This window comes from Hylobates moloch, unplaced genomic scaffold (assembly GCF_009828535.3).
Source record: "Hylobates moloch isolate HMO894 unplaced genomic scaffold, HMol_V3 SCAFFOLD_1, whole genome shotgun sequence".
Taxonomy (NCBI): domain Eukaryota; kingdom Metazoa; phylum Chordata; class Mammalia; order Primates; family Hylobatidae; genus Hylobates; species Hylobates moloch.
This window is the reverse complement of record NW_026652276.1, coordinates 80,236,609-80,260,844: the sequence shown is the minus strand read 5'-3', so window position 1 is coordinate 80,260,844 and position 24,236 is coordinate 80,236,609. Positions and strand designations below refer to the sequence as shown.

General features: G+C 34.9%; 1 protein-coding gene across 1 annotated transcript in view; it reads right to left on the bottom strand.

The window, feature by feature from the left end:
* Window positions 1-5,949: 5,949 nt before the first annotated feature.
* The window catches only part of KCNH7 (potassium voltage-gated channel subfamily H member 7), a 477,588-nt gene continuing 459,301 nt past the window's right edge, over window positions 5,950-24,236 (bottom strand). The window contains exons 13-16 of the mRNA XM_058441604.1: window positions 20,215-20,466; window positions 15,389-15,557; window positions 8,546-8,738; window positions 5,950-7,169 (exon numbers count right to left, since the gene is read on the bottom strand). Of these exons, the coding sequence (XP_058297587.1) occupies window positions 6,903-7,169; window positions 8,546-8,738; window positions 15,389-15,557; window positions 20,215-20,466 (881 nt within the window). The 3' untranslated portion in view covers window positions 5,950-6,902. The remainder of the gene's footprint in view (window positions 7,170-8,545; window positions 8,739-15,388; window positions 15,558-20,214; window positions 20,467-24,236) is intronic.

Here is a 24,236-nt window from a genome sequence, read left to right as displayed (position 1 = left end):
GGCAATAATAGGTGAAGTATTATGTTTCTTTAATTTTAGATTTAATGCTTTTTGCCACTCAATCTATCTTACTAGTGTCCTGATGGAACTCAGTAAAACTGTAGCACTGTTAACATGTGATTTCATGAAATAACATCAGCACCACCATGCCTATATCTAGTACTGTTCCTAGTAAAATGTTGGAAAAAGTTGGCTTCTCTAGTAAAAGTATGCTACTTAGCTAATGAGATTTACTTTCTTTTTCCCCAAAATAATTTCTTTTACAAATTATTGAATTTTTCATGTATAAATAGATCAGAAATTATATGCTTCATTCTTAAATTATGTATATATACTATATTTTCAATACAACTTGTACACTTTTTAGCTACCAAAAATTTGCAACCATTTTTTACATGAAATGTACATTTTTCTTATTTACAGTTATCTGTAGAAGCTTATTGCAAAACTAGTTGTGCAAGTAGATTACACTGTCAATACCACCTACCAATCTTTGAAGAAAATATTTACTAAAAAATAAACATTTCTGCACAGAATATTTCAAAAGCATTATGATTTCATGCTACATTATGTGCATAAAAACTAGGAAATAGTATGTGTTTTGGTAGATTGTTTCCTTTTGTTTAAAGCATTCCAAGGTACTTACTACTTAGCCAGATGTAAGTGAGCTGCTTTGTATCAGATGACTGACATTTTCAAGTGATTACACACATTCTTTTTTGAAATGTATTATTCTTTAACTGGTAAACATTCTGGTGTAATACATTTTCCCATCAAAATTATAAAACGCAAATTTCAGCTAAAAAGCGTTAATGTGCCTTTAATTGAAATCACTAGGTAGCTAGGAGATAAAAACTAGAGATTCCTCAATATTTCTAATCTTATATAGCATTTGGAAGAAAGGTGCCATATCATTTCAGTGCTATTATAAATATAGGGGCATTTGAGGAGACTACGTGGAGGAGTTAATTATAGGATTATCGATCCTTTAATTTTACCCCTAAATAAGAATGATGAAAATGTGGAATGTCTTATATATCCAAACAATGTATGTCAGTATAAATAATACAGTTTAAATGCTGACGGTTGTGATTACTTTCAATATAAAAACATTAAAATACACAAGAGGAAATACAAAGGATAGAGGTTAAACATAGTGCTTTAAAACCACAGGTATACCAAATTATTTTACATCTTTCAAAATATAAATTAATGGAAGTCACAGATGTAGTGACTATAATTTAGGGGATTCATCTAATCTTTGACATTAGCTTTTCAAGAGTAACTATGTTAATATTGCCACTTCTCATAATAAGTACTATTTTATTGGGAGTATTTCTTTGATCTTGCTATTCTCATTTAAAAGTTTGATCATGAATGGTACAGCAATGAAATTTGTCAATTGATCATATGTTTCCATGTTCTTAACATTGCATTTCTATAGATGTTTTCATATATTCGTAGTAATAACATGTTTTAAATAACTTGTTAGTCATCTCTCAATCTCCACTTACTAGTTTATATACATAAGCCTCACGGTAATTTCTTTTCATGCTTTTGCTTATTAATAATTCATGTCTTTCTGTTAATTTTCTATATTTGACCTTTAACTGAAGTGTGTTTGTACCACAAATGCATGTGATGAATTATTCTACTCTTGGGCACTGATCAATCACAACACCTAATACTTTACATTTAAAACACGATCCTTTTAGTTTGTAAAGTGATTTAACATCACATCATAAGTAGAACCACAAGAAAAAACTTTGGGAACATTTGAGGAATGAGGGAGGGAGGGATGAGCTATTGCAAAGCTAGAAAACAATTGCAATGCAAATATGTAAGTTTATGAATGGTGGACAAAAGCAATATTTAACAAATATAAGGATGCTATCTATACTGGTGTTCTCCTGCTCTGAGCAAGTAGATCTTTGGGAGGCATGTGAAAATGACTTTATAAGTTTTTGTTATACAGTATGAATGTGCTGTATATGAATGTTGGGTAAAGGAAAGAGCAACAGAAAGTGTTTTAGAAGACCTTAAGTAGTGCTACTGCACTACCACCATATTCCACTATCTTTATGATGAAGCACAAGTCACACACAGATTTACTGTAAGGAATAACGTGCTTTATGGTTTACACAGCATTTCTACTTATATATTTCAGAGGATCCTCAACACACCCCTTCAAGATATGTTAGATGCTACCACCATTTTTATAATTTTGGATACTGGGGCTTACTCTGGGTTTGGCCCAAGAATAAATGGAGAAGGTAGAATTTGAATTCAGGTTTACCACATGGAGTCCCCTGCCATTTCCACCATTCCGCACAAGAGCTTAGCCAGTTTAAGACTGTGTAACATATCTGTGCAATGAGAGAGTGGCCTAGGGGTCTGAAAACCATTGCAACTGTAAAATTATATTTTCCGTAAAAATGGAAAATTATATACTTTCAAAATTGTATTTTGTAAATGTATTTTCAGATATCCATCTAAGGACTATATCATAGATTTAAAGAAGGACTTCCACAGTGAGCCAGCCTTTATAGAATACATTCTAGTAGTACTGATCGACAGATTACTTTTACATACTTGGCATGTAACATCGATTCAGAGTAGATATGTTTATAATAAGGAGATTGATACTCACTATTATTGTAAATAGTATTACTTTAAAGCTATAAACCTAATAGTGCAAAATACAATTAAGAGAGATAAAACAATAGCTACATGTAGGTTTTTCTGAATCAAAAACTTTCATCTTGGCAACAGCTATGTTGTTGGAGACAATGCACATTGTGCAAAATCTAACTCTTGGGAAGTTGTTCTCCTGATTGTTTTAATGCCGTGTTTCTGGATGAAAAACAAGGAACTTAGCGTTTTTTGAGCACCTAGTATATGCCAGGCACTTTACTATATTTTATCTCATTTCTTTCTCAAGCTTCTGTGAGACAGGTACCATTGTCTTATTTTTAGAGATTCAAGAAAAAGACTCGGGGAGGTTAACTTGCTCAAGGTCACACAGCTATTGATGAAGAAACTGGTATTGGAACCCAAGTTGGTCTGACGCAGAATCTATGCTTGCTCTTCTACATTGGTAATTCTCAAATTTTTAGTGTGTGTAAGGATCACGTGAGGGAGGGCTTGTTAAAAGATGATTGCTGGGTCCCACCCCTAAATTTTCTGATTTAGTAGATCTGGGGTGAGGCCAAGAATATGCATTTCTGCCAAGTCTCCAGGTGATGCTAGTAGTGTTGGTTGGAGGACCACTCTTTGAGGACCACTGTCCTGTATCATCCTGTCTTCAAGTGCCTCTTCGAACTCACATGATAGAAACATATTTGTTTTACTGTAAAAATATAACTCGATTTTTTGATAATTTATAAAATTTTGAATTTTATAGATAAGTAATTTACATATATTTATCTATTTTTGGTTTTAGCCATAGATAAGCAATTTAAACACTCTGTTATGTCAGTGTTGCAATTCATTTCTAATAACTGATCTATAGAATATTTTTTTAAATCATTAAAGTCATTTAGAGGAATGATACTGTTATTTAATAATAATAATTTTAGATATGCCAATAAGGTGATACATTGTATCCTTACACAATATATGATGGGGTTTTAAAATGACATTTGGATAAGAACATTTTGTTCTCTAGTCATTTTGGAACCATTGCTAAAGTTCAACCTCCAAAAGGACCTTGTAAGCAATTCTTACACAAACATATTAAACCTGACCCCAAATGTCCTGACCTACTTCCCATACTTCCTGACTAGAAGAGTAGGATAGTTGTGCTCTGATGACCAATACATTATAATGGACTTAAGAAACTATTCTGTCCCAAATCTGCCCCCTGCCTTCCTATGTTTGTTGACTGAGTGATTATTAATTTAAAAAACCCATGAGAACATTGTTTCATCATTTCTTATTCCTGGTTTTCTCAACTAATTAAAGAATGTGACTCCCCTATGGGGGAGAATGATAAGTCTAAGTTTCAGCACTTTGCCCAGCAATTAATAACAGCAGGAGATCATCTGATCCAAACAAACTTTGGATTTTAAATGACATTTTATTTAGGCCAGGGGACCAGGTAACATTATTTTTAGGAGGAGAGCAAAAGGTGTTATGTCAGTGCTTCTAATTACCTAGAAGGAAAGCATTTGCTACACTGCAATTATGATTGGCTGCAGCAGTTCAACCTGGCCCTCGGCATGATACCTAGATGGAGAGGTCAGACTGTTTTTGCAATAGCCAACGGGGGGATGATGGTACATTTAGGCATCAGATCTTTGGCTGGGGAAAGGGATGAATTTTGTACATCAAGATAATTGCTTTGGTCATCTGTAAGTCACTTTAGCCATTGAGTCTTCTGACGTTTATGCCCAACTAATCACATCTTTATATTGCTCAGTCTCTTTTTAAGCTAATATCCTGTAGGAAGGGACCTTCCTAATCCTGTCCAACTCTCTGAGGGTTAAGATTTTAATATAAGCAATTATGTCAAGGAATTAAGAAAAAGGTTTGTGTTGTGCTAGAATTTAAATAAACTGGATGCTTGCACACCCTTCCCCATCTTCCTATTTCTTCATGCTCGGGTTTCATAAAGAAATATAAACAAGTTTTATGTGGGAGGCTGGATTTTATGCATGTCATACCAAATGTTGCAGCTGAGGCATTCACTAATCAATCAGATCTCCATTCCTCACCTGCCAAATCCTCTCTCCCTACAAATGAACATTCTCTGGTGAATTCATTCTGAATGTTCCTGAACTTAGGCCGGCAATCCTTATGAAATTTGTTGCAGCTGCAAAAATGTGTCCCAATATGGAGATAAAATCCCAAAATAGTCCTCTGAATCAGAGTTAGCCATTTATGGGACTTTCTCTTCCCTGCTAGGCACCCATTGAATGTTTGTTGAGTGAAGAAGTGAAAGCATCAGTTAGCCCCTAAGTTTGTATCTGCATAACACCAAATAGTTTGGGAAGCTGGTTATAATTATTACACTTTTGTATAATAGTGTATGTTGGAATTGACTGGTCATTTTGAATAATGCACTTGAACATTTGTGTTTTGGTCTTTCAAAAATTAAGCAGGAATAAGAACATGCTTTTGCTTACAGATTGCCTTCCACATGGATTACCAATTTATGTGACCATTTAAAAATATATAGGGGGCAATCTAAGGTCACTTTAATCACATTTTAAACAGTGCAAATTTAAATAGCTTGCATTTGAAGCTGATTAAGAGATCAGTGTCAAAGTTTCAATATCCTGAAGGGATAGAAATTAACCCATTTAGTAATGTGCACTGATAAAATGTTCTTAATGGACTAAGAAACTTTAAATAAATTTCAATATTTTTGTTCAGCAAGAAAAGATATAACGGATCAGAGTTCATAATTTTAAAATTGTACTTGAATTGAAAAATAACATTTCTTAACTAGAACTTGACTGATCAGAATCTTAAATTATACCGTTTTTCTTTACCCCAATTTTATGAGGTACATATGAGCCCCACAAAAAATCTAACAGTTGAAGATATTTTAATTGAAAGATACATTGTATGTTCTGATATTCTGAGGTCAATATATATTTATTCCAATCCATGCATAGTAGATTTTTATTTAATTTGCAATTGGCAAAAGTGTTGGAATAACTAAACACAACTGCAATTTTACTGCTGGTCGTGCATTTTCTTTCTAGGCCCATTGCTTTCCCAGAGCTGGAATTAGACATGGAATAACATATACTTAAGGGAAACTAGTGTTGCCATGCAAATCCGCTGAAATTGCACATTCTTTGAAAACTGTGTCTACTATTTTTTATTTATTTTTTTGAGATAGGGTCTTACTGTATTGTCAGGCCGGAGTGCAGTGGTGTGATCAAGGCCTGTTGCACTCTTGACCTCCCAAGCTCAACCCATCCTCCCACCTCAGCCTCTCAAGTAGCTGGGTTTACTGGCGTGAATTACCACACCCTGCTAATTTTTAAAATTTTTTGTAGAGATGGGGTTTTGCCATGTTGTCCAGGCTGTATGTCCACTATTTTGATCAAATTCAGGATTGCTTTAAAATGTGAATCACAAGAAAGCTGTGGATATCAGTTTGTGTTGATCACAGTTTAGCAGTTCTTAAGGAGACCACACCATCCCCCGCCTCCAGAAAAAAAGCAAAATGAGAGAAATTTGTTTTTAAGCCTTCTAGGAACTGTGCCAGTGGAAAATACTTTAGATGGTTTGTAAATGCAATTAGTGACTAATTTTAAATAGAAAGACCTTTGTTCTCATTAATGTTGGCCTATGTTTAGTTTTTGGATATGGCTTCCTATACTGTCAGAGGTTTATAACTCAAACTTTGTATTTTTTCTTCCAGTGTGGAGGAATGAATGTAAATAACTTTAAACTTCTTGATACAGAAGGACCTGAATCTGTTTGCAAAAGTGACTAAGTTCCCTTTATCCCCCTGGAATTCCCATGAGTTGAGGATCATCTGAATCTGAGTTGCATCCATGAACAGTTTTATCCCTTGGTTTCTTATTTGCGTGGAAGGCATTTTCATAACAAAGTACTGGTTTAGTAAAAGCAGTAAATAGGAGTCTCCATGCAAGAGAAATTGGAGTTTCCTAACATGCATGTGATTTTAAAAATAAAAATAAAAAATAAGGTGCCGTGAGATGCTGGCAGTTTTAACATTTGGAACCAAAAGTTCTTATGTATATTTACATCCTAACTGCTCAGTTTTACCTTACAAGCTTCAATTTAGGAAAATATACAGTACTTTTGCATATAATGGTACCTTGTGAGCCCCTGAGTCAAGTAGAGAGGATTTAAATAGAAAAAGGAAAACAGCCATTAAAAGCACTTACATTGTATGTGGAGTAAATAGTACAAAATGATTATTTCCCTGGAAGACCAGGATCAGAAACATGCCTATGAAGACCCATGATTCCTACAGTGCTTAGGGATGAATCTGGCAAAGAAGGATGCCTAATTGGATGAAGGTAAGTTTTTCTTTGCCGCAGGTGAAGCTCTAAAGAGAGATCACTGTCTTGTTTTAAAAGTGAAGTCAAGTTGTCTTCTGAAGCTGTGTTCAGATGCACCCCACTTGAAAGGGATTCTTTGGATTTAAGTTTAGATTTTTCAAGGTCTAGAAATTCAGGACACTGATGGAAAAGGAACAAAACAAGTTTTTATAATTCACATTGATAGATAGTCATTGAAAATTACACTAATAAAAACTTAAGCATTTTCTTTCCTCATTAATCTATATTTGATTAGTGATATTAGCCAACATTTCCCTCCTAAAATGAGTCAAGACATCGGAGATTGTTTATCAGTATAGATAATCCTAAACAACCATTCCAAGAGCTTTTATTTAACCCTGGAACCAGATTTTAAAAATCAGATTTAAAAAAAGTATATATTATTTTACATTGAGTTTTCCAGATGAATTAAATTCAAAATTTAAGACAAATTGGGATGAGGAATGGGATCACTTGATGAATAAGAAGGTATAAGGAGGAAAGAAAAGATGAGAAGATGGGAAGTAAAATCAGTCATCCCTCGTCAGATAATATTACCTAAATCCACTGAAAACAAAGAACAAAATAGATGGTTTTACATGTTTCCCAGTCATTCAAAACTAGTTAAATTAATTTCTACTTTCAGATTTTTAGAAGTATTGCATTATTTTCCTTCTGGCACATTACCTTCTCTTATTAGTGTAGTTTCATTTTCCAGAACATCTTAAATTAAATTCCCAAACATCTAAAATAGTTTGATGAGATTGTTCTACAAATCTTTATTTAAATCATTGTTCTTAGGTCCAATTTCACTATGATGTTTAACTAATTAAGACTAATTCCCAAAACAGAATTACAAGGAAAGCTAGACTACTCATATTAACATAATTCAAAAGGACCCCTTTGAGGGTGTCAGAAGCAGGATAAAGGACCCTTTAAATTGCTTCTCTTACCATGTTTATCATCCAAGCGAAAAAAATTTAGAGATCTCTGGTGATGGGTGGGGTACAGACCAGATTACTAGTCTGATGGCATTTGAACCTCAGGTCTAATCTGGCCAGCCTACTATTTCTCCTCCCCTTCCTTCCTGAGACCTCTCCCAGTCTTTGGCACTGTAGAATATTACAGATTTTTCTTTGAAGCTCTTTTTGGACCCAGATTTTTCCCTAAAGCCCTTTTAAGAGCCAGGAAGCCTATTCCTTAGATTTCAAAGCTCTACCACATATAAATGTAATCAAGTTGATTCTGGAAGAAAGGTTTTCCTTTAAAAAAAATGCTAATATTTAAAATTATTATTCCAGCTTCATTGTTCTCAAACTTTAAATGAACATAAAAATCAGTGTGGGCTTGTTTAAAATGCAGATTACAGGGCCCATTTCCAGAAATTCTAATTGAGTAGAAACAGAGATAGGGACAGAAATCTATCTTTTCCACAGCACCCCAAGCGATTCTGATTTAGGTGACCCCTGGAAACACACTTTGAGAGACACTCTTGGTTGGATGGTATCCACACTCACTTGTGAGGAAGGGCTGAAACTTCGATCAGTTTTGATGGATGCTGCCGGTTGACTGGTTCTCATCAGGTGGATGATGGGTCTCTGATATTCTGCTCCTGCTGTTACCATACTGTAGGCTGGGGGGACCACAGTGGTTTGTTTCTGCAGCAACTGTAAGATGGTCTGGATGTCAGTGGTCATTTGGGATTCAAGCCTGCAGAACAGATAGAAGTAGGAAAAGACAGTCTAAAATAGTCCAGAATTTCAAGAGCATTTTAAAAAAATTCAGCACTACCAAGAAACAGAATTATGGCCTTGCTTTAAACAAGAAGGACAGGAGAGGGAGCACAGAGATTCTTTCCTGACGGATACTTACTGTGTATGTCTCACTAATGATTCTGATAAAGACTATTGCTTTCCTGTTCATATTAAGAGTTAACAGAAAATCAAATGAACAAAATAGACTACACGTTTACTAACCGTCATTGATTTCAAAATGTAAAACACACTGATAATTTATTTTTAATCAGTAATTGTCTTTGCTTTTTAATTAGGTTTTACTCAGTTTCTTGTGAACATTTTATTTGCTCTTAAAAAATAGATTTGTAGCACATTTTTTTTCATAACTGTAGCATCCCAGGATAATTTCTTATGTGTTTTTACATTCATATTAACGCTTTTTAACCTTACCTCTTTCCTATTCATATTAAGTATTGTATATTATTCATTGTATTCTTTCTTTAATGTTTAATGCTGTTAAATGTTAAATTCTTTTCCCCTCTAAATATGACATGGCCTTTGGTATATAAGAAGCAGACCAAACTTGACTTCACTTGCTTCTAATGACCCATCTGGCCTGCAAAATACCAGTCTATTTTTTCCCTAAAGCTCACAAGTAGCCAACTGGCCTGTTAATTTCATTCTCGTTTTAAATTAAAATTTAAGAGAAAATAGCAAAATATAATTGGTCGAATTCCCCTCCTTTGCATGTGTTAACAACAGCATTAAATACAGAGGAAATTTTGTGGACATAAGAACAGAAAATTTGGACCATATGCCTCTTTAGAAAATTCTTCTAACTCTTCACTTATTTGTGCTGACTGTTTTGCCTCTGAATAAAAAATGGAAATAAAACAAAAAAAGGGAAAATCATAGGATTAATTTTGTCCAATTAAATTCATGCTATATTTGTAGAATTCAAAGTAGAAATTAGCTTTTGATTTGATAGAGAACATAATAAACCTGGAAAACATGAGAAAATATCTTATTTTTTTTAGTTTTTGATATTAACACTCCAAATCTTCCTTCTAAGCATCACAATAACACATTATTCTTGCAGTTTTTCTATAGTTAGTAAATATAGCCATATAGCTTTGTGTCTTCTAAACCAATAGCTATGAATTATACATGACTTTGCAAATGTCATTTTTGCAAATGTCAAAACCACTCTGAAAAGGGAAAAATTGAGTTATCAACTGGTTTATTTATCTACTTTTGATACCTGAAGGTCTGATCTAATTTTTGTGCTTCCAACTAAACTAAGCAGACCCATTATTTCACTGTTATGTGTTATACATATTTTTCTTCCATTTCACTCTTCAAGTCCCAGCTTATATATTATCTGTATCCCAAAATCTTTCCTTATTTACCCCATTCAGAATTACTTTCTCCTCTGAGACTACAAAGAAAATTATACATTCAGATTTATCATAAATATTTCTGTACAGATATATTCCATTACTAACAGCGTTCAGTTGTGAGTGGCTTACACAATGTTTATTACATTGAATGTAAAAGGATTTGGGGGAAAGACTGGATGAAGAACTGCATCAACAAGGGAGATTCAAGATCCAAAAGTGAGTCAAAAATTATGGTGATGTTTTTGTCATATAAATCCTTTGAGAAACAGCAGCTGTCTCTGAGAAATAAAATCTCATTATCATGGATTCTACCTATTTGAATAGTTTCTATGAGGAAAAAATCTATTGGAAGGTAAGGCTTCAGCATCCGTAAGTCCAGTAATTGCAGCCCACTGCCATGAGTGGGACTCAGGCACATGACAGCTCATGTGCAGGTGAAGTGGCTGGTGCAGGGTAAGGACAGAGATTGTGTCAGTATAACTTAGATAAGAGCATAGCCCACTCTGTCAACATGACATTGTTGTTTGTTCCTGGAAAACTTTGCAAAAAATAAGGCTACACTAATAAATAACTTCGCTACTTTAGGAAATTTTTATAAATCACCTTATTAGAGACAGTAGTCTGTTCATCTCAACAAATAATTTTTTAATCAGACAAACTTTGTTTATCAAGACTTGCTTCAAGATCCTCAACTTACTGTGTCCATCAATCCTAAAGTATATCATAAACTTTGCCCAATTCCAATGAGCTCCCCACTTTGAAATACCCAGACTCCAGTTGTTCTTCTCAGTATAATATTTCTGAGACATCACTGAGACTCTGGCCAGATGGCAGTCTCCCTTTCTGCAGTAATTCGGAATACTTAATTTTGTTTTATTAACTAGTTGTTAGATATCTTGGGTAGTTCAACAAAGGGCAGCAGTTTGCTGATAGGTTTTTTTATATGCATAGGGTTGTATTTCAGTGTTTTATGACAAGGGTCTGTTAGCTTAATAAGAATGGACTCCTGGGCCAGTCACGATGGTTCATGCCTGTAATTCCAGCACTTTGAGATACCAAGATGGGTGGATCACTTGACCTCAGGAGTTTGAGACCAGCCTGGGAAGCATGGCAAAATCCTCAATAATTAGCCAGGTGTGGTGGTGTGCACCTGTGGTCCCGGCTATTCAGGAGGCTGAGGTGGGAGGAAGGCTTGAGCCTGGTAGATCGCACCACTGCACTCCAGCCTGGGTGACAGAGGACAGAGCCAGACCCTATCTAAAAAAAAAAAAAAGAAAGAAAAAAAGAGGACTCTTATACTGAAACTAAATAGCCTGCTTTACTCAGGAGGAATTACAGAGAATTTAAAATAAATCCAGCTTGGTATTTAAAACAGAAAATAACATAGTTTCAGAACTTTTTCTTCTATCAGCATAACTATAAAGCTGTGTGAAGTTAGTATTTTCATTCATTCCCTCAGAGACCCACAATGTAGCAGGCACAATGTTAGGTAGGAAGGTGAGGGAACAACATGATAATGAATAAATATGAAATCTGATTTCAAAGTGCTGACAGGAACTAACCACTTAGGAAAGACAAATGAAGGAGGAGCATAAATAACCACAACACTAGGCAAAGCAAGTGCTCAATGCCATACTAGAGGCATGCAGATAAATTGCTCTGTGTGCAATGGAAGGAGTCATTACTAACAATTTTTACATGTTCTAGGGCATTCCTTACTCAAAGTGTGGTTTTGTTTTTTTTTTTTTTTTAGATGGAGTCTTGCTCTGTCGCCTAGGCTGGAGTGCAGTAGTGTGATCTCGGCTCGCTGCAACCTCTTCCTTCCGGGTTCAAGCAATTCTCTGCCTCAGCCTCCTGAGTAGCTGGGATTACAGGCTCCCGCCACCACTCCTGGCTAATTTTTGTATTTTTAGTAGAGATGGGGTTTCACCATCTTGGCCAGGCTGGTCTCGAACTCCTGACCTCGTGATCCACCTGCCTTGGCCTTTCAAAGTGCTGGGATTACAGGCGTGAGCCACCGCATCTGGCCAAGTTGTGGTCTTTATATCAGCAACACTGGACATTGCTGGGAGCTTTTTAGAATGTGGAATCTCTGCCTACTAGACCTATTAACTTGGAATCTGCATTTTAATAAGACCTCCAAGTGATTCAAATACACATTGAAATGTGAGAAGCACTGCTCTAGAATCAAGTCTTAATGATTTACCTAAATAGGTGTATCTGCAAGCATAATATATAAACATAGAATAACATTTCTTATGTAAACCTTTAACCCTATCTATAGGTTAATCAGTCATTAAAGCAGAAAAGAAGTGGTAGCAAGGACCATTCAAGATAGACCATTTTATTTGTTTTTATTGTGTTTTGTACTTAACATGTGGATTTGAATGAGACAAATGGTGTAGGAATTTACAGTTCTACATTTGAACAAGTGCCAAAGCTAAACAGGGTAGACTCAACTATAGAAAGTGTCCTGGGATTCTCGCTCTGCAAAGTAGAAATCTGAGTTGAGCTTCCCCCTTCAAACTTTTTTGTACACATGTAACTGCTAGAATAAAGTGGAGGTGAAAGGTTGTTAAAAACAGCAGTGGAGTAAAAATGTAATATTTTGGATTTTAAATCCCAAACAAGCAAAAAAAAAAAGTTTGTGAAAATATCAGAGATAATAAGAAATAAATGTCAAAGGAGATGTAGTATTGGTGGTAGTGTCATCCTAAATAATAAATAGAGGCACTCTAAAAGGAAAAGATACTTATATGGGAATATGCAACACAATGGGAATATTCATGCCATAGTAAAGTATGCCCTCATTCTGAGAAGTAAAGATGGAGATTTTTAAAGGAAAAATGAGGAGGACTACATAATTGTTTTGAAATGATTATCCTTGGCTACAAAGATCAATAACAAGGGCGACGCTGGTCCGAGATTGGACAGGCAGTTGCTGGTCAGATGTCCTTGCAGAAGTCTGTTTTGTGTTAGGTTGCAGTGGCCTCTGTGCAAGGTTGTGGATCTTATAGTGTCTTTGTGATAGTTTTTGTTATCAGGCATACATCCCTCTCTTCCTGGCCCTCCCCAGCTCTATTTGTCAGGGTTTTTCTAACATTAACAGCTCCGTTTTGATTTTGACTACTTTCACAGCAGCAATTCAAAACATCTTCAGGAAACGCATACTGATATTGGGAACACATCAAAAGAGATTTAATTGCATTTTGTGGAAAAGTTTTATATAGTATTAATAACATACTAATGTAATAAAATAGCAATAACAATTTTTATTACTATTGGGTGATTGCACGCCGAATGGATCATAAATGTGCCCTTAGAACAAATGTTTTAAGCAATCATTGACTTATCCTAGCAGCAATGATTGGCACCCATGACAGAGCAACCAGATGATGCTAAAAATCTCAATTTTAGTTCCGATGAAAGGTCCAAGTCAGGAATTATACGTAGAGTAGGAGAATATACTCAAAGGAACACCAGTAACAGAAGTGAAGTTCCTTGTTAATCAACTTTTACCTATCTGCAAGTACAACAACTTCCATTTTGTATAGCATATCTAGTTCCCATTTACATTACTTTAGTCCTTACAGTAGCATCACGGGTAGGTATGAGTCAAAGTAGGAAATGGAGGGAAATTTAAATGATTTGACCCAGTAATCCTGTAAGTCATTAAGTAGCAGACTTAAGACCTTTTCCTATGCTCACCAATTGCAAGTACAGTGACAGCATTCTGCTGAATAAATCACTGCTGCTTCTGTCATTCAGTCATTCACTTGTGTGTTCAACAACAATAAACAGCATGGACAAAATGCACAAAAAATTTTAAGCATAAATAGTGAATAAATCAGTAGTTTATGTGATATAGGCAAAACTCATAGATGTGTTAAGTACAGATGAGTAGGCAAGCAGCTTGTTAAACATCCAGAATTCATAAGATAGATTAAATAGCATGCTAGAACCTGCCAGGCATATCAACGATAGAAATATGTAACAAACAAGAGTGTTGCTTATACATAGAGATGGAAAGAACAAATTATTCTCAGGTCACCTCTAGGTAAACAACTGTTATCCCAAAATGTGGTCACCCATTGGTGATACCAGTATCATCGCATCCTGGCTGTACTAACGAAAGGCTGTACCTACGAAAGGCTAATGAAACACATGACTGTTGAGCTGGCTAGCTGCAAAACCACAGCTGAGGTCAGGTATACTATACCTTGTATCCTTGTTATGGAGCAAGTGTGTGCCACTGGCACAGGAGATTATTTTTGTCTGCAGGCCTGCAAACCTCAACTCCGGTCTTGGTAACTTCGTTACATTATGGCAAATGAACGAACATTGTGTAAGTCAGAACTGGGGTAGTGCAATCCTTGTACCATGCTTGCGCATATTTGAAATGTGTTAATTGCCCCATATGGTTTCCCTCTTCTCTCACTTGTGTTTTAAATTGATTTAATAAATCTTGTGATTAGAGCATTTTAATTTAGTCAGTGCAGTTTTCTGTCTGGGACTACTGGAGTATCTTGCCTGGTGGTGAACTAAAAGGCTACTATTGGATCAAGACAAATTTCCAAATGAAACACAACTAAAGCAGCTGTGTCATACCCACTCATAGTTTCTTTTCAATCTTTTTGACCACTTTAATTTTAAATAAACCATGCAGATTTAGGGGAAGGGATTACCTCCTCCGTAAACTAAGATTTGTTCATCATGCTAAGTGGTTTAGATCAAAGGTGAAGGAAACAAGAAACTCTGTGAGACTTTCAATTCAATTACCTTTTTGATAAGCTGACTGAATAACTAAAAGTTTAAATCGCTTTGTCAGTATTTTTTAAATGCCCTAACATGTAACTAAGCTATCAGGAACATCTAAAAAAGTGTAAAGGAAGATTAAAAGAGCAGGGGTGTCAGTTAACAATTTAATTAGGAATTATTTTGAGGGGAGAGGAGGGGGTTTTCTTAGGTAGCCTGTGCTGGTGAAATACTAATTGGATGACAAAGAAAAAAATAGGACTTTTGCTGCCAGAAGTATGAAGTGTTCTAAATAAATGCTCCTTTCAACACAAATTATTCTGTCAACTTCTAGTCTTATTTTAAATAAGTAAATATATAAGGAAATTATGAGATCATGGCAAGGAGAATTTTCCATTTGTAAAGAGTAAAACTGGACCCATGTAAGGGGTTGGGTTATGTTCTCCTTTTGCCCTGTCACTACTTATACCTGTTAAGTTGTTCCTGGAGCAGATCTAATCTTTGTTCCACTTCCCCGTAGGTGAGGTCGCTTTCGGTTTCAGAGATACCCCAGGCAGCTCGCTGAAGTGCGGATGGACTGGAGTCTTCAGGCTGGGGATGTGCATTTTCTCGTTCCCAGCTTCGCATGTCAGTGATATCTGTGGAAAATAGCAAGATGGATGTCAACCCTCTTAGGTACCCCTTTGCGTCAATAACACATAGATATCCACAAGACAAGCTGGAAAGGATCGGAGTATAACCTGAGAGACAGAGAACCGAAAGTATTCAGTGATGTGTCCAGGGGCCACGGCCAATTGGTAGCAGAGTCCCACTTTCACCCTGCTGGCCCTACCTCCCATATCCGTTTCCATGTGAACAAAAACATGTAGCAGGTCCTGAGTGTTCAGGATTTTGTTTTCTTTCTGTTTGTGCTAGGAGAAGATAAGAACAGCAGAACCAAAACTGATTAGAGAACAATGAGTCTGTGCTTTTATATCTGGAAGGACGCAGCATATGTTGTTTGCACCGCATTATCTACGGTTTAAGATTTTAGGGCTCTTTACCACAGGATAACTTGCATACATTATGACTTAGAGTGGGCCCAAGAAGAGAGCCTTAGAGAAGTGCTGATCTTCAGGGCGATTCCCTTTGGCCAACCCAATTCAAATAGAGCCAAGGAGCCATAAGCCATGAAAAATGGGAAGAATCTTACAAGTCCCCTAGTCCCCAGCTACTGTTTCATATTTTAATGCTTTCTTGTTGTCCCTTCTGTGCTGCCCTTTGCCATAATTATATTGCTTTCTAGTATGTTTTTCTTGTGGCTCTTTATTTTGAATATTGCTACGTTATTCTACGTTAAGATAAACTATTAGTTCAGGTCTACTATTTAAAATGTTCTAAGTGTCTATTACAGACCAGACACTTTGGTAAATATGGAGGAACTAAAGACAAAGGAGACCATAGACCCTGAACTTGAAGAATTCAGTCTAGCAGGGTTGTGATCGCTTTTCATATAGAGATTCATTTTTCTGAACTTCTTTTAATTTCCTGTTTCCCCTACAATCTATATTTTAAGCTGTCAATATTTGGGGGAAAATATGTCCTTTCCCCCTCATTTTTGTCTATATTTTAGATGTTTTTGCTGCTCTCTTAACCTCTAAGAATGATTAACAGGTTGGAAAATGAAACATGAAAAAATACGACTGGAGCTGGGAGTTGACTTTGGAGATGAAGGAGAAACATTTTTCTTCACTGGGAGGGCTAGGAGGAAGGAAGGACTATCTAAAGCTGGTATTCATTTTCACATAGAAAGAGATTTGAATTACAGAAAGTGATTTTGGTTTGATAGAAAGACTTAAAAAAAACTTGACAAGTATCTATGATTAAACACTGAGAAGAGTTATTATGTAAAGTTATGGAATTCTTGGCTATTTTAAAAAATTGGATAGAAAGTAACTGAATTGGGCAGGATTAGCTATGATTTTAGAAATAGGAAACAACACCATTGGACTCCTCAAAGTTCCTTCCTTTCCTGCAGTTTCTCCAAGGGTAGTTTAAATGCATCCTCTTTCTCCAAGTAGAAGACAGACATGTCTGTATTCTTTCTTCATGGTTTTCCTCTCACTCATTATCTTTTATCATTGGATATAAAGACATTTCTCAAATGAGGTGCCTGTAATTTCTGCCTCAGTAGGGTGAGGCTTGACAAAGGAATTAGCATATCCAAAGTCAGCACTAGAAAAATATAGGATCAGAGTTCCTTCTTCTGCAGAAATGGCTAACAGACCTCAGAGGGCTTGCTATGAATTCCAGAAAGACTCTTCCTGACTATGGCTTTTGTTCTTATTTAAAGTGGCAGTTTATAATTTCTTTTGCTATTTTATGAAACATGGTAAAGTATAAGTGAACCTAAAAAGATACTGCTGGAGTTTTAAGTCACTTATCTGCAGATTTTCACTGAGAAGTATGATTTGTTATTCACAGACATTTGAACCTATTTAAAATGCAAAACAATAATATCTTAGCAAACTGGGTTTTAAAAATTGGGCCAGTAATGCTAACCAAACTTCTGGAATACCTATATAAATGGTCTGATGATGCTGATGCGTGTCTCTGTCTAGTCTGCTGCTAGCCAGTTAATGTAGAAATCTTTCTTTCAAGAAGGCAAGAACTGATAAGACTGAAGTTACATGTTATGCTCACACATTTTGTGCCAAGAAAGCTTGCAGAATTTCTGCCTATGTTTAACAGCTCTCTTCTTTCCAAATTATATATAAGAAATTGGTTTTTAAATGACAATGGTGAATCACATGCAATAAATTATGGAGGATTATATTTTTTCCTCAGGGCTCAAGAAAAAATAATTACCTTATCAGAAATGAATGAAATGTATACTGTTGGAGGCTTCCTTGATTATAATTTACTTTTTAATTAAAATCTGAAGATACGTAATTAGTTTGTTTAAACAGCAGTATAAAAAATGAGGAGTCCAAAGAGGAAATCCTGGTTAGTGGTCGTAATCAAATGAACATCCTTGTAGACACTTTCTAAATATAGCTCGGAAAGAATCTGCACTTGGTTGCCTTGGAAAATGTTGCTATAGTTGCAAGACACATTTCTGGAAATGTATGAACAGAAAGTAAACTTTCACTTTGTTCTGAGTAGACAATTTTCCTAGAGTCAACTTTTGACCTCAATCTTAGTAGGAAAAGAGTCCATTTAATTTGTTCTCTTTTCATTTTAGTTTTGCCTAAATGTGCTCCTCTGTTGGATTCAGCATCACAAATGTTAGGAATATGAGTGAGTGAAATTTCCTATTGATGGTGAAACTAAAATTTGCGGGGGTTTAGTAGTTTGAACTGCAGCAGCAACAAGTCACACATTGCGTATTAATGCAACATGTCATCTTAAAAATCATTAAGGAATGAAATTTGCAGTGAATGAAGTTTTAGAATTCCCCATTGGTTAAAGATGTTAATCAGCCAGGCTAACCATGTGTTACACTGATTGAAGCTATATGACATCAATTCAATTGACATGCATATTTAGATATACATTTTCAAGATAATTATTATTTGAATAGGGATTGCCCTGTAAATTTTTAAAAATTAGAATATATAGATACTACATTTGTTAGAATATAATTTTTTATGTTTATGGAAAAGCTAATTAAAAATAATTGGAAGACGTAGCAAAGAAAAGTATATGAAGAAGGGCATGAGAATTCATTGTCAGTGAGAGTCATTATAAAGTCAGAAAATCCCCAAATTATATATTTAATAATTTGCCACTTGAGAGTCTAAAACTCAAGGCGAAAACAACAAGCATTTTTATTAGGTTCACATTATGTTGACCTTTGGAGCTAGTAGAGATGGTTCAGCAAGCTCTTCAGAACTTGTGACTTCCATGATACAACCTGTTTCTATTTTTAGCACTTCCCAGAATCCATTTTCATAAATAACTAAAATGGGACATTTGGTAATCACATTTAATATTCCATTCTTCCACTGTGATAAATGAGGTACTATTTTCACTCACTTCATCAAGATTTTAGATTGTCCAGAGAACACTTCCATATATTCTTAGCTTACTTCAGTGTGGGGTCATGAAAAAAGTGGATGCTACAAGACAGGGAAAGCAACTCTGGAAAAATAAAAAGCCTAAGTATCCTAGATTTAATAAAACCTTTGTAGCTGAATACGGTACTTGGGAATAACGATGATAAGTAATATTTACTTACTCTGTACTAATGTACTAATTTTGCTATCCTACCAGTCCTAGAACATCCTATTTTTCCTTTTTTGTTAATATTCTTTTGATGCTTTATTATGCCTTCCTAATCTTTATATTTTTATACATCCAGGGATATATTAAATTATTAAAACTTGAAAAATAAAACCTGTGAGAAAATAGTAACATTTGGGGATTTTATTTCAGAGAAAGTAATTTACACGTTATCTTAATAACCATAACCTCGTTGGTTAGATAATATTATTCCTCCTTTAAAGATGCGTAAGTTGAGTCTTGGTGGGTTTGGCCAAATCATTTACCCAAAGACATAAAGGGAGCAAGTGGCAGAGCTACACTTGGAACCCAAGCAGTCGTTACTGGTACCACTTACTAGCTAGACCTATAGATCTAGCCTCTGGTATGCTAAAATAGTTGTTCTTCCTTGTAATAGTTCTTTAAATTTTCCTGAATTTCTCATTTTTTAGCATGAAATCTGCATCTACTAATCAAGCATTATTACCCAACTCGTGCACATTTTCTACAACAAAATCTGTACATTTGGGTATTCCTTTTGGAAATAAAAATAAAAATAAAATAAAGACCATACTTTATTTCAGGGCATTTCTCCACTCTTATATTCTCTGTAAAATTCAATTTTGGCTTGCATGTATTATAGTGTGATTGCATTGGCCCTTCATACTATAATATTAGAGGGTTGGGGGTGAGAAATGGGTACAGAAGATACATATAAGGAACCAATTGATTAGCTGTCTTAAAATATTCATGGGTCCTCTCTCCCCATTGAAATTACTACAACAGACTTTCCCACAGTTTTCTACCTGACATTATATTAAGTCTGGTTGGTCACAAAAACCTCTCACACTGTAAGTGTTTGGGAATAATTACCACTTGTTTTAGAACAGTGCAAACACTTCATAGATGATCTGAAATCTGAACGCTTCGTGAACATTTCATGAAGTTGAAAACAATTAGATTAACGTGTCAGTACAGTTCTTAATTTGTAAAAAGTCACCATTTTGTGATTAGCACTGAAGAGAGACCACCTGATGTCTAACTCTGGATTACCTTTGCAAGAGTGACTTCTTTTATCTATGTGCATTCTTCCTGAGGTGGGCACTGTTTCTTCAAAATCGAGCCCAGATGCTTTCCCTATTCCTGGAGAAGAATCTACTATTCCTGAGAAGAGCGGCTTTTGTTCATCATCAATGGAGGAGATGAAAGATGACGATCTGCTTTTTTTCTCTTCAAAGTGTCTCTTGGAACTCTGATAATGTCTTATGGTATCTGCAGAGTCTTCAGGATCATTTGTACTGTTTTCTTTGCCAAAATATATCAAAGAAAAGTTATTTTATAGCAGATAATTAAATGTGAGACGGTATGCATATTACACTACCTAGCTATATATATAAACTAGCTTTTTCCTATTGAAAATGTAGCTACTTGGGTACTTAATTTTTTAAATTCAAGGGTTATTAGATTATCTTAGTGAAATAAATTATTCATTTCAAAATTAAAAGAATATTTACAATAGTAATAATGTTTATGTCCCAGAGGAAAACTGTATGATCACTTACAAACTTTTTTATACGTTCAACAGTTATTTGTATTCTGAGAATCTGGTACACTCTTTCTTTAGGGAAATGAAAAAGACAAGGGAAAATGTGTCCCCCAATTTTAAAATATCACCACTATGCAACTTGTTATTTGTTTGTTTTTAACCTACATTCCCTATTATCTGTTTTAGCTGCTCATGCATTGCAAAGGTCAAAATTGGAAGCCTCCTTGTAGTAAAAGGCTGGCAGGCTGAATTTCAACCTTAGTCTGATGATGTAATGGCCTTGGCATTCCAGGAAGTTGGGTTGTGTAGCATAATGCAAAGAATATAAAGCTTAAATACAGTAATTAAGGTAGGTTTTACCTAATTACATTAAAGCTGGTAGTGCATATTGGCTGTTTTATACTGAAATGTCAGGATAATTTCAGTCCTGAAGGTTGTGTTAGAACATATTTCAGCAGGAAAAACTCAAAGAGACAAATCCCAGAACTTGTTTCTATTAGTGTCCTGGGGAGACAGTATAATTCTCCATCTGGTTTCTGCTAATAACTAACCAACAAAACGCCAGAAGGTATATCATTTTCTGGAGAAATGGTGAAGACAGTGTCTCCATCCACTCTACGCCTCAGTGTGCTTACTTGGTTATTTATAGAAGGCCAAATGAACCGATGGAAGGCCACACCAGAGAAACTTCCAACTGTTTTTAAAAATTCCCATATGGCATAGAAATTCAACAAAGATTTTTTCCCTTTATTTTTTTAAATCACAATTTAAAATATGAAAAGCCAGAAAGCAGCCCAAGGTAAAAGCAGATAGAGTTTAAAAATCAGTTTTATGCGAAATTGTTATTGAGGAGTTCATGTTTTGTCAATTAAAGTTAAATCTAGCAAATGCAGATTGCTTATTTTCTTTAAGATTTCACGCGTGCTCAGTGATTTCATCATTGCTGAGAAAGCCATGGACCTTTCCGATCTCCAACATTGCAGACATCATTGATTACTTACTGTTACTTGTATATCCCTACTCAATCACTAATCTAATTGGTTGTAAATATTCGGATCAAATCTTCTTACAAAAAGCCTTTTCTCTTCAGTTTCATTGGCACAGACCTCCTTAAACCTCTAAAATTCCATCTTGCCATCTTCTTCCCAACTTTCTTTGTTTTTAACTTCTTCCCTTCTCTTAGCCCTCTGAAAATTTGATCAACATTCTCTACTTTTTGAACATATCATTTTATTCCTCAAAATGTAATAGTTATAAAGTTTAGGCTAGTAAATGTGAAAAAAAGGCAAGTTTCACGTTTCTAAATTATCCTCATACCTGCTTAGTGAATCGCATGAGTTTGCTCTTCCTAAGTAAACCTTCTTGTATTCCCTGACTTGGCAACCAGAGATATTTGAATCAGCTCAGGCCTCCTATTTTCTTGAAAATGATTTTCATTTCTACAATTTTGTGGAGTGTTTTCCAGCAGCATCAAATGCAAGCTGAATTAACCATTAATTCATATGCCTCCAATCGAAGTCTGGATAATGCTAACATGGATATTTGTAATGAATGTACGTGACAAATTAATAAACCATTTTGTATCTTTGGCTGGAGAGGTCTTGGGGAATCCTTACACATGGTAGAATGTTCTGTTTTACCTACCATGCTATGCTTCAGTCTTAGTTTACTAACTTTGGCTTGATTTTGGATGCTTATGAACAAGATTCACCAGTTAACATGTATTGTTAAATTGAATTATAACTTGCTGATTTCACCTTGGACATGTGTTTACAAAATGTGGTCAATGAGGAATTACTATAATTTAGTTGTATAGTAAAATGGAGAAAATTACTTCGTATACATAGGACAGAATTCTTTAGCAAAAATTTCAGGTAAAAGCAGAATCAGGTAAAGGAAGAAGAAAAAAATTTGATATCCTTGAATTTTCCCCATTGGTAAGGAGGGAAAAAAAACCCACCTTTATTTCTGTATTCGTTGCTACTGGACTATCACCCAAGCCATATGAACAATTTATTTGATACAAACCCACTGAAACAGCATTTTTCCATTCCATACTAGATAAATTAAAGCTTCATTTTCTGTCACATAAAATGAAAGTTGAAATGACAATCTATTTGTAGATTAAAAATGGAAACTGCTCAGGCTTTGGCTGGAAAATTGGCTGATGTAATATGTACATGAAATTGGGCAGCTGAAATGCATTATAATTAGCCTCCAGGTACTTCTAAATTTTGATGGACTGTACTATTTTTGCCTTTTTCCAGTTAAACTGAATTATTTGATAGACATTAAATACTATCAGGTACTATTTATTTCTTAATTCTATTTATATTCTATGTAGAAATAGGATTCTAAGGGCAGTTATCTGATTGCATAATCTTTCTTGTTACCATCATTTTATACAAAGAAAAAGTCTTGCCTGTTTAAACCACAGATTTGCTTCTGATTCAGAAGATGAAAAACCTTTTTTCTCCCTTGTTTCTTTAGGTGGACAGTTCATCTCCTCCCCTTTTTTCACAAAACACAATTCTAAAGCATTTGTGACTTGTCTTATGAGTGTCTCTCTGAGTTTAGAATGAATTCAAGAACACAGAATAAGTGTCCTAATGGAATGGCTGACCCATTTATCTTAAGAACGATAATATAAAATCTTTCCTTTCAAAAAACCTGGAATTAACATTTGTGCTCACTCCATCTTTTATGGAATCTTCCTCTCAGTTTACCATTTTTATTTGTCCAACCCAACAGGGAGACATAAGCTTTGGTCAAAGAGAAGCATTTAAGGTGCTCTCTCAGCATTTGAGTTTTAGATTTCTCACTGCTGACAATTAAGAAATAAGTTGAGCAATTCCCAGCCAGATGCCTTGAAAAAATTATTACATTGGAAAATTGGAGTCTAAAATAAATTTTTTCATTTAAGATCACATACTTTAGGCCTCCTGTAGCTCTAAAGGATATTGAAAGGGGCTTAGATGAATATTTTTTATACAAATAATACAAAAATTAACAATTTTAAAAATTAAAATAAGGAAAAGATGGATATTGGTTTAAAGGTAAAAAGTTTCAGATATGCAGAATGAATAAATTCTGGAGCTCTATTCTACAGTATGGTAACTATAGTAAACGTATTATATACTTAGAAGTTGCTAAGAGATTAGATCTTAAATGTTCTCCCCAAATAAACACACACACACACACACACACACAGAGTTAACTATGTGAGTGATGAGTGTGTTAAATTAGCTTGAATATTGTAATCATTTCATAATGTATACAAATATGAAAAAATCACTTTGTATACCATAAATATGTAGAACTTTTACATGTCAATCAGACCTCAATAAAGCTTGAAAAGATCAAAAGATACTTTTATAGATCACTAAAATGGATAACAAAAAGCTAATCATTTTTTGTTATTGAAGAAGATATTTCAAAGACTTACCAAAGTATAATACCAATATATTTAAATAATCTAATAAAACCAGAATAGAATTATCACTATTCTATAAAAATAAGTTTATCACTG